Source organism: Stomoxys calcitrans, chromosome 2 (assembly GCF_963082655.1).
Source record: "Stomoxys calcitrans chromosome 2, idStoCalc2.1, whole genome shotgun sequence".
Lineage (NCBI taxonomy): Eukaryota > Metazoa > Arthropoda > Insecta > Diptera > Muscidae > Stomoxys > Stomoxys calcitrans.
In genome coordinates, this window is record NC_081553.1 from 47,789,800 (window position 1) to 47,801,404 (window position 11,605).

Consider the following 11,605-nt stretch of genomic DNA (forward strand, 5'->3'; position numbering starts at 1 on the left):
TTTTATTTTTAAAAATCAAATATCACTTTCGGCCATTTGAAGTGCTTCAAATGTTCAAAAAAAAAAGTTTGCAGTAAACGGAAAAACTGAAATGGAATAAATGCATTTGGGGGCGAAGGGGGATAGGAAAATGGTCAGAAAAACTGCTATAGAGTTTGTCTGCTTTCAATAAAAAATTGATTGGATTGAATTGATAAAACTGAGGGGGGGTGTCGGTGTCAGAGAAATGCTACATTTAAAAGCATACAAAGGCTTGTATAGAGGTTCAAATTATTCTCAAATGAAGCAGCATTTGTTTGCGGAGTATTTCATGGGGGGTTGCTCTTCCGATACCTTCAAAATTGCCAGATTTCTATAAAACAAGTAAAAAGGCATTAAGTTCGGCCTGACTGAACTTTGGATAACCACCACCTCGGGTACATATGTAAACTACCTTTCGTCTTAAGCCGGTGAAAAATGTATAATACATGCCCCCATAGCAGCTATATCGAAATATGGTCCGATTTGGACCAAATTCGGCACCGACATTGAGTGGTCTAATAAGAACAAGTCATTGTTCCATTTTGTAGAACAAAAAAATTGGTCTTTTTGGTAGCTATATCCAAATATAGACCAATCTGAACCATGTACGACACAAATGTCGAAAAGACTAACATAAGTCACTGTGTCAAATTTCAGCGAAATAGGATTATAAATGCGCCTTTTAAGGGGCCAAGACTTTAAATCAAGAAATTGGTCTAAATGGCAGCTATATACCAATTCTGAACGAACCGCGCCAAATTGAAGAGGGATATCGAAGGGCCTAACATAACTCACTTTCCAAATTTTGGCAAAATCAGACAATAAATGCGCCTTTTATGGGCCCAAGACCTTAAATCGATAGATCGGTCTATAAGGCAGCTATGTCCAAATCTGAACTGATCTGAGCCAAACTGAAGAGGGATGTCCAAAGGCCTAAAATAAGTCACTATGTCAAATTTAGGCGAAATCGGACAATAAATGCGCCTTTTATGGACCAAAAACTTTAAACTGAGAGATCGGTCTATATAGCAGCTATATTCAAATCTGAATCGATCTGAGCCAAATTGAAGAAAGATGTCGAGGGGCCTAACACAACTCACTATCCCAAATTTCGGCTAAATCGGACAATTGATGCGCCTTCAATGGGCCCAAATCTTAAATCGAGAGATCGGTCTATATCCAAATCTGAACCGATCTGAGCCAAATTGAAGAAGGATGTCGAGGGGCCTAACGCAACTCACTGTCCCAAATTTCGGCTAAATCAGACAATAAATGCTCCATTTATGGGCACAAGACCTTAAATCGAGAGATCGGTCTATAAGGCAGCTATATCCAAATCTGGACCGATCTAGACCGAATTGAGGAAGAGTATCGAAGGCCCTATGATAACTCTATGTCCCAAATTTTGGCGAAATCAAACAATAAATGAGTCTTTTATGGGCCCAAGACCTCAAATCGAGAGATCGGTCTATATCCAAATCTGAACCGATCTGAGCCAAATTGAAGAAGGATGTCGAGGGGCCTAACGCAACTCACTGTCCCAAATTTCGGCTAAATCAGACAATAAATGCTCCATTTATGGGCCCAAGACCTTAAATCGAGAGATCGGTCTATATCCAAATCTGAACCGATCTGAGCCAAATTGAAGAAGGATGTCGAGGGGCCTAACGCAACTCACTGTCCCAAATTTCGGCTAAATCAGACAATAAATGCTCCATTTATGGGCCCAAGACCTTAAATCGAGAGATCGGTCTATAAGGCAGCTATATCCAAATCTGGACCGATCTAGACCGAATTGAGGAAGAGTATCGAAGGCCCTATGATAACTCTATGTCCCAAATTTTGGCGAAATCAAACAATAAATGAGTCTTTTATGGGCCCAAGACCTCAAATCGAGATATCGGTCTATATGGCAGCTATATCCAAATCTGAATCGATTTGAGCCAAATTAAAGAGGGATGTCAAAGGGTCTTACACAACTCACTGTCCCAAATTTCGGCAAAATCGGACAATAAATGAGCCGTTTTTTGTCCCAAGACCTCAAATCGAGAAATCGGTCTATATGGCAGCTATATCCAAATTTGAACCGATCTTGGGCAAATTGCACAAAGTTTTCGAAGAGCCTAACACAACTCACTGTCCCAAAGTTCGGCGAAATCGGACAATAAATGCGCCTTTAATGGCCCGAAGACCTTAAATCGAGAGATCGGTCTATATGGCAGCTATATCCAAATCTAAACCGATCTGTGCCATATTGCAGAAGTATGTTGAGGGGCTTAACACAACTCACTGTCCCAAAATTCGGCGACATCAGACAATAAATGCCCCTTTTAAGGGCCAAAAACCTGAAATCGAGAGATCTGTCTATATAGCAGCTATATCCGAATCTGGACCGATCTACCCCAAATTAAAGAATTATGCCGAAAGGCCCTACACAACTCACTGTCCTAAATGTCAGCGAAGTTGGACTATAAATGCGTATTTTATGGGTCTAAAACCTTTAATCGAGAGATCGGTCTATATGACAGCTATATCCAAATCTGAACCGATCTGTACCATATTGCAGAAGTATATTGAGGGGCTTAGCACAACTCACTGTCCCAAATTTGATCAAAATCGGATAATTAATGCGCCTTTTATGGGCTCAAAACTTTAAATCTACTGATCGGTGTATATGGCAGCTATATCCAAATCTCAACCGATCTGAGTCAAATTGAAGAAAGAAAATGACGGTCCTAACACAACTCACTGTCCCAAATTTCAGCAAAGTCGGATAATAAATGTGTCTTTTATGGTCATAAGACGTTAAATCGGCGGATCAGTCTATATGGGGGCTATATCAAGATATAGTCCAATATAGCCTATCTTCGAATCTAACCTTTCTGTTCAAAGCTTCAACTCAATATCTCTATTTTTAAAGACTGTAGCGTGCTTTCAATAGACAGACGGACGGTTATGCATAGATTGTCTTTTTATACCCACCACCATAGGATGGGGGTATACTAATCTACCACCATCATTTATTTCTCCAAATTTCAGATCTCAAAAGGGTACAAAATGGTACCAATTTTGGTACCAAAATGTTAGAATTGTGAAAATCTCATTTAATCGGGCATCATATATTTCTAAGTTTTACCTGCATCATAATTTCAGTCTTCTTGCTCCATTTGGTACAGAAAGTACCAAATTGTACCGATATTGGTACCCCATATGTACGAATTGTAAAAAGGTCATAGTCACCCATCATAATTTTTGTAGTACCTGCATGCCACAAATTTAAGACGTCTAGCTTAATCTGTAAAGAAAGTACTAAATGGTACCAATTTTGGTACCAAAATGTACGAATTTTAAATAGATCATGTAATCACCCATTGTACATTTCATAGTTGTACCTACATGCTATATTTCAGACCTCTAGCTTCATCTGTAATGAAAGTAGTAAATAGTACCAATTGCGGTACTAAATGTACGTTTCCTCCCGTTACCAGTTCATCATTTTTCAATTTTCTTTTTAGCCTTCGACTTTTGCACCAGATGTCTTTTAAGTCAAATTTCTTTAACTCTATCCATCCAAAGTTCACCCATTTTGTACCTTTTCGGTACTTCTTTTGGTACCTAATTGTAAAAATTTCCAAAAATTCTTATAGTCACCCAATTATGGTTGCCAAAGTGTACCCTAGTTCTAAAATTCAGAGCTCTAGCCCAAATTACAAAGAAAGTACCAAATAGTACCAATTACGGTACTAAACGTACTATTTCACCCGGTACGATTTTCCAATTTTTTTCACCATACCATATTTTTTCGAGACGCTCTTTAATACCTAAACGTACGAATTCTTTTAGTACCTAAACGTACGAATATCACCAAATCTAGCTTAATGCGGTGCCTAAAACTCAAGACCAACATTCATGCAAAATTTCATGATTCTAGCTTTAGCCGTTTGGGCTGGGCGATGATCAGTCAGTCGGACAGTCAGTCAGCAATTAGCAATCAGTCAGGCCCAATAAAGTCTAGCATTTTGAAGGTGGCTTACAAGATATTCAGGGCAACGGGTCTCGTTCAGATCCACATTGGTTATCTCCATTCAAAATCATATTTCAAAACTACCACTTGGGGTAGCACATTTTTAAAGATCCGCAGGTTCTCCTGCGTCTATCTCAATTTGAGGATAAAAATTTTACTCTATTACCAAAGACCTTTTACTGCTGTCCTATTCTATCCTGATCGGCCTTCATATATTATTTGTAGTTCCCTTTTTTGGGTAGGTTAGGGAGAGCGGGATTGCCCTCTGACACATTCTTACATTTGAGTAAAATATATTCTTGGTCGTCCTACATGACAGTTTGGTGTTGTTTTTATTGGGAGGAGAGGGTCGCTCCTCCCGACGCTAAGACTCAAAAGGCAATTTATTTGAGTCTTATATTGTCGTTACATGTCCTGTTGAATGCCAGAACGGCTAGTCGTGACCCAGATACTTGAATCCTTATATGAACATTAGATTCGAACTCTACTGCCATAGACCTTTCTTTTAATTCACATATTATCTCGCTCAAAGTATACGTCCTTTTGAAAGGTATTTAGTGGGTGGGCCGGTTCCAGACTCTATCCCAAATATGTATACCAGACTCGTAGTCATCTCCCAAATACCTTTCATTTGATATCCATTTTGTGACGTTGGATATTCATGCCCGTTTAAGGGGTTTTGGTGTTTGGGAGGCCCTTGCACTCAATTTCCAAACACCTTTCGTTTGATATCCATATTGTCCCAATTGGTAAATAAGCCTTGCTGGAGGGTTTTTGGGGGTGGGGAGGCGCTTTAGATACCAAGTTATAAATTTTTATATCAGATTTGTATTCTACCTTTAAATACCTTTCATTTGATACCCATATTGCCCAAAGCGGTGAAAGAGTCCTGTTGGAGGGTTTTTTGGGGGTGGGGATCCCCCCCAACACTTTGGGCGAAATTTGTATACCAAGTTCGCACTCTTCTCTTAAATACCTTTCATTTGATACCCATATTGCCTGATCGGTAAACATGTCCGTCCGGGTGGGTTTTGGGATGGGGCGTCCCCCCTGGTTATTCGACCCACAAATTGTATACCGATTTCCTGTTTTTGCGGTACCATTAAGTGGCATACAAAATTTGGTTTAAGTGGGTGCAAGCTCTCCGAGATGGGGCGTTTTTGAAAATTGGCATATGGGGGAGGGTCCGCCCCCCTTCGGATATCATAAAATGTAGTACCCTATTTTCATCTCTCTGCCATCTGTGAAAATTTTTCATAAAAATCATTTTAGCCGCTTTTGAGTCTATACGGAACGAACAAACAAACAAAGCGCAACAATCTCATTTTGGTAAAATAGATAGCCTCCATTTAGAGCGATCCCCGAATTTGACTTCTTGAGTCCCTTAAAGCCTTAATTTTCACCTGATTTGTAAGACCTAATCAGTTTAGCCGAACTTATCGCTGTATTTGCATTCTCCCTTAGAATTTTCTTTTAAAATTGAATTGAATGTCTGCATAAATTTTCATTCATATCGCAATGGGCATAAATCCAAAAAAATCCTCTTTGATTTAAGAACTCTCGAAGCGTTTTTTTTATCATTGGCAGTTATTACTTGACCTGTTTCATATTTCCCAATTAAAATGAAAATTGTATTTGCCTCGCTGTAAATGATTAATATTTTGGCGAAACGAAAAAAAAACAACAAACGACTATGAAATCTCAGTAAATAATAAATCTCTCTATTGTGGAGTTTTTCATATTTTCTGTTTTGGTCTACCAAATTCTTGCATTCCTTTCAGTTCCAACTGCAATTTAATACTTTTTTCCCACATACATACATATATGGCTCTGCTACTTTAATTTCTTTGTTTTGCTTTGCAGCAGACGAGAAGGCGGGCAATGGTGATGATGATTGAGATGATGATGATGATGATGATACACCAAATGTTTTATCTCTTTGGCTTATGCCATTACAAGTGATGAGCAGCATACTTATTAGTGTGTGTGTATGTGTGAGAGAGAAAGAGAGTAAGTGGGTGAGAATATATGCTAGTGTTTGAGTTATTTTTTTTTTTGTTTGTTTGTTTGTTTTAGTTTATGGCCAAGCATATTGCATGAGGCATAGTTGTTGTCTTTGTTGTTTTTGTTGTTCTTGCTGCCTTTGCCATGCGTTTTAATAATAGTCAGTGCATTGCATATAACTACGCCATTTTTCCCAATTAGCACAGCCAACAATTTCACTATAGCCATCGTTGGGCTCCTCTCGCGACGAGCCAGGGGCAGAGGAAATGCGAACATGCAGGAAACCTTTACCTTGGCCACAATTAAGCAACATGGGCTCAGTGGTCTCTTGCAGGCATATATAAAACTTATTTGGATTCATTGTCTCCCACGGCTGTTGCATATGTTCGCTATCGCAAATGTGCACCTGTTCGTGGGCGCTCAATGCCACACATGCAGGCCATTCCTCGAATGGTATGCAACCCGAATAGCCCAAGCCATTGAAATATCCACGACCCTCGGGACAACGCATGGTGAGCGGTTGTTTGGTCTGCATGTCGCAGAGGTAGAATATATTCGGATCAACATCTCCCCAAGTGCCGGTGGAGGATTTACAGGAGCCCATAGCCTGGGCAGGGGTCAAATTGGGTGTGCTGGTATGGCTGCCGTTACTCGCCGAGTTGGCAGGCATTGAAGTGGACGTTACAGAAGCTGTTGGCTTTTGCGGTGCTGATGTTTTCGATGATTGTTGGGCTATTATGGGATTTCTCATGGCATTGTTGCTAAGTGTTTGCAACATGGTTGTTGCAGGTACTCCCCCTGCTGCTGCTGCATTTGTTCTCTCCTCCAACCATTTCCAGTTGTTGGGATGTGTTGGTGCATTAATGGCACCCTCTGAGGTGGCATTCATAAAAATCATGATTGCTAGGGCCATATAAAAAATTCCTGCATGTTGACGGCAGCAACTGCCATATCCTTTGTAGTTGTGGTTTTCAGGGAATTTTTGCTTAAATTTCATTTTTCTCTGTGATCCGATTTTGGTTCTTTTTTTGTTTGCTATAAAATCCACAGAGTTTTATATTTTATTTATATTTGTCATGTAAAAAAAAGGGAAAAAATTCAATTTTTTCTACAAAATCCTCAGTAGGGATTTTGCTGGTTGATTATTTTTTTCCAATTTTTTTTTTTTGGAGGACCAACTTTTTTCCTTTCTCTGTGGCTCTTATTATTATTCACATGCACGAATTGTCTGTTTCTGAGCGAGTGTGTGTGTGCGTGTGTGTGTGTATTTTGGTAATGGTATTCAAAGGGAAACTATGTGCTTTGTTTGTATTGAAGTTTGAATTCGTTTACTGGCGTTTTTTCCTCGTTTGTTTATTTTCATATATCGAAAAAATCATAAATAAATTGTTAATAAATTTATAGTCACAATTTTCAATGGTTCTCTGGTTTGTTTCTTTTTTTTGCTCGAACTGTACGCGATACCCGTTTTTGTGCGATGTCGAGTTTTTATTTTTAAATTTTTTTTGGTTGTGGAACTTTTGGAATGTTTCTCGCGCTTTTAGACTTTTGTCAACTTGTCTCTCTGTAACGGCGAATGGTCATCGTTTGTTGGTAACCGTCGTTGCTGTCACTCATTTTTATATGGCTGCGAAAAGTAATTTGTGGCTTTTTGATTGGCAACAACAACAGCAACAAAAGTAAGGTTTTTGGAGACTTTTCAGCATTTCAACGCTGTTGCATTGTTGAATTGTTGTCTATTTTCGTTTGCCATATTTTTAAATATTTGCCATTTTCTTTTCATTTTGACGCTGATTGGTATCGCTGATAATTGATGACGTTGAAAATTTATTTTTATTCATTCGTGCATTCGAAAGGTTTGGTGGCATATGGAGTAAGGTAAGAAATCCAAGGAAAAGCGAAAGCTTTAAACAACTTCAAATATTGATGGCAACATCTCGAAAATATGTTTTAAACTAGCTGGACAGGGTCCGCTCCCCTGTGCCTTCTTTTACTCTCCCATTTTATATGGGCCCTATATTGGCACCGTAATGAAAAAAGTCCTGCTTGGGGGTGTTGCAAAAGTTGCAAATTTTACCCATGAACATTCCATTAAGCAACAGGAGCAAACATCGCACATATCAATGAATGCAGTCCGACTCAAGTTTAAGCTCAATGATAAGGGACCTCCTTCTTATAGCCGAGTCTGAACGGCGTGTCGCAGTGTGACACCTGTGAGGAGCATAGTACCTCACAAATCTCGCCAGCATTAGGAGGGGATTACCACCGCTGAAAATTTTTTATTTATGATGGTTTCGCCAGGATTTGAACCCAGGCGTTTAGCGTCATAGGCGGACATGCTAACCTCTGCGCTACGGTGGCCTTGGGGGTCTTAGATATTTCAAATATTTCGCCCCAAAGTGTGGATATCATATTGGCGTTCTACTACCAAATATCATTCATTTGAGCTACTAGCCGAACAAAATCAGCAAAATCGCATTATAAATGTGGCTTTTATGGGCCTAAGACCCTAAATCGTAGGATCGGTCTATATGGCAGCTATATCCAAATCTAAACCAATCTGGGCCAAATTGAAGAAGGATGTCGGAGGACCCTAAACAACGCACTGTCCAAAATTTCAGCAAAATCGGATAATAAATGTGGCATTTATGGGACTAAGACCCAAAATCGGCGATTGGTCTATATGGGAGTTATATGAAGATATAGTCCGATATAGCCCATCTTCGATCTAAACCTGCTTATGGACAAAAAAAAGAATGTGTGCAAGGTGTCAGCTCAATATCTCTATTTTTAAAGACTGTAGCGTAATTTCAACAGACATACGGTCGGACATGGCTAGATGGTCTAAATTTTTAAGCTGATCAAGAATATATATACTTAAGTAGCCAAACCGGGCCCGCTCCGCTGCGCCTTCTTTAACTCTCTAATATCTTTTTTGGGTGGGGACACTTCGCCCTGAATGCGAATATCGAATTCGTGCCATTGTAGCCCATGACACCTAATGCGTTCGAATCCTGGCGAGAACATGGAAAAAACAGTGTTTATCCCCTCTTAGTGTAGGCGACATTTGCGAGGTATAATGCCATGCATGGTCAAAAATTTTCCCCAAAGCTGGTGTCGCACTGCTGGACGCCATTCGGACTCGGCTATAAAAAACAAATCCCTTATCATTCAGTTTAAATTTGAATCGCAAAGCACTCATGGATGTGTGAGAATTTGCCCCCTTCTCCGCTCCTCGTGATAATGTGCTTCCTTGGAATAATGTTCTCAATAGGGGAGGGATGGCACCTCAGTCATTTCGACTCAAATATGGATATTAAATTCGTGCTGCATTTCCAAATCCCTTTGATATGAACCCCATATTGCAATGGCCGGTAAACATGAACCATATGGAGGGTGTTTTAGGGCTGGGCCGGCCACCGGAACTTTGTACTGGAAATTTATATCAAATTCGTTCTTCATTCCCAACGGAAATAAATTTCAGTTAAGCGGCTGCTTTAGGGCGTACCCCAAAACACTTGGCTCCACAATTGGATATCAAATTCGTTTTCTACTCTCAAATACCTTTCATTTGAGTCCTCTATTGTCATAATGGGTGAAATAACCCATCTGATGTATTTTTAGGAGGAAAAGCACCACCTAGACTTGAACGCAAATTTTAATGTCAGATTCGAAATCTACTCCCTAATACCTTTCATTTGAGTTCTATAAAACCATGGTCGGCTAATATGCCCATTCGGGGGTATTTGGAGCTGGGCGATCTAACATTACTTGGACCTAATGTTTTAAGCCATATATGTAGTCTTACATTGAAATGAACTTCGAATATATCTGTTTAGAGGAGTTTTGTGGTTAGGGGGGAGTGGGGGCCCCCCCAACCCTCATACCATATTCGCGTTCTGGTCTCCACTACCTTACATTTGAAAGACTCATTGTGCCCATCGGACCACTTTCGGATATGGGTGGGGTTTTTGCGGTAAAGGGGAGGGTCCGCCTTCACCCGATATCAAAAAATTATATAGCCTATGTTTTCATCCAGACAAACGTACACAATCTATGAAAATTTTAAGAAAATCGGTTCAGCCAAGTATCATGTAGTCATAATGAGTCTAATGGCGTTTTTGAGGGGTAGCGTCGCCCCCTATACTTCGATCTGATTTTGTATGCCAGATTCGAAATCTACTCCCGAATACCTTTCATTTGAGTCCCATATTGAAATGAACGCCCAATATGTCTGTTTGGGGGAGTTTTGGGGATGGGACGGACCGATGGGTACTTAGACTCAACGTTTACTACAACATTCATATTCTACTCTCCAATACCTTTCATTTGATACCCATATTGTCCCGATCGGTCCACTTTTGATTTTGGTTGTTGTTTTTGGTATAAGGGGAGGGTCCGTCCCTCTTCCGATACCGAAAAATTATATAGCCTATGTTTCCTTCCAGACCAAACTACATAATATGCGAAAATTTCGGGAAAATCGGTTCTGCCGTTTTTCAGTCTATACGGAACAAACAAACCGAGTCCCATATATCCGTGATTTTGTAATGGGCCCATTTTGGGCGTTTTTGTGGGGGCGACCCCCTATAGTTCGATATGAGTTTGTATGCCAGATTCGTAATCTACTCCTGCGTACTTTTCATTTGATACCCATATTGTGCTTATCGGTCCACTTTTGATTTTGGGTGGTGTTTTTGGGGTAATGGTGCAGGGTCCGCCCCCTTCCGTTATCAATAAATTATAAAGCCTATTCCTACTTCCTGACCATATTCGTAATCTACTCCCGAATACCTTTCATTTGAGTCCCATATTGTCATGGTCGTCAAATAGCCCTATTGTAAGGGGTTTCTGGGACTGGGGAGGTCTCCCAGGTACTTGGACCCAACTTTTATTATGAAATTCGTACTCTACTCTTAAGTACCTTTCATTTGAATCCCATATTGTCCCGATCAGTCCCCTTTTATTTTTGGTCAGTACTGTTGGGGTAAGGGGGGTCCGCCCCCTTCTCGATATCAAAAAACCATCTTATCATTATTGGTTTAAATTTCCATTTGGAGGGCTTTGGAGATGGGGCAGCCGCCCCTGTTTTTGAGTTATTATAAACATACTAAATTTCACTTAAATCGCCCTATCCATCTCCGAGATCTGGCGCTTTTGAAAATAAGGTAAGGGGAGGGTCCGCCCAATAAAGTTTGGATGTTAGATCTACCTCATTCTCGTGGTTTTTGTGGTGGATTGGAGTAGGCAAAACCCTTTGCCCCGAAAGTGAATATCAGATTCATACTCTACTGCCAAAAACCACATTTGGTTCAGGGGGAGTTTATGAGATGAGTCGTCTCTGAAACACTTGGCCATAAACTGATATCAGAGTTGAGACCTTTTTTGCCATAATCTACAAATATGTCCAGTTTGAGGGGTATGTGGGGTTGGGGAGGCCACTCACGCATTTAACAAACATCAAACAATTTTCGACCATGAGCATTCCACTAAGGAGCAGGTGCAAACTTCTTACATATCAATGAGTGCAGTCCGATTCAAGTTTTAAGCTCAATA

The 11,605-nt window shown here is 40.1% G+C and overlaps 1 protein-coding gene across 1 annotated transcript; it reads right to left on the bottom strand.

Moving 5' to 3' along the window:
* Positions 1-6,086: 6,086 nt before the first annotated feature.
* LOC106087734 (uncharacterized) lies at positions 6,087-7,558 on the bottom strand. Its single transcript, XM_013252875.2, has one exon. The coding sequence runs from the start codon at positions 7,044-7,046 to the stop codon at positions 6,201-6,203; it is 846 nt and encodes a 281-aa protein (XP_013108329.2). The 5' UTR covers positions 7,047-7,558; the 3' UTR covers positions 6,087-6,200.
* Positions 7,559-11,605: the final 4,047 nt, after the last annotated feature.

Excerpts from the sequence above, each read along its gene's own strand:
- LOC106087734 (XM_013252875.2), bottom strand. The coding sequence starts at position 7,046 with ATGAAATTTAAGCAAAAATTCCCTGAAAACCACAACTACAAAGGATAT.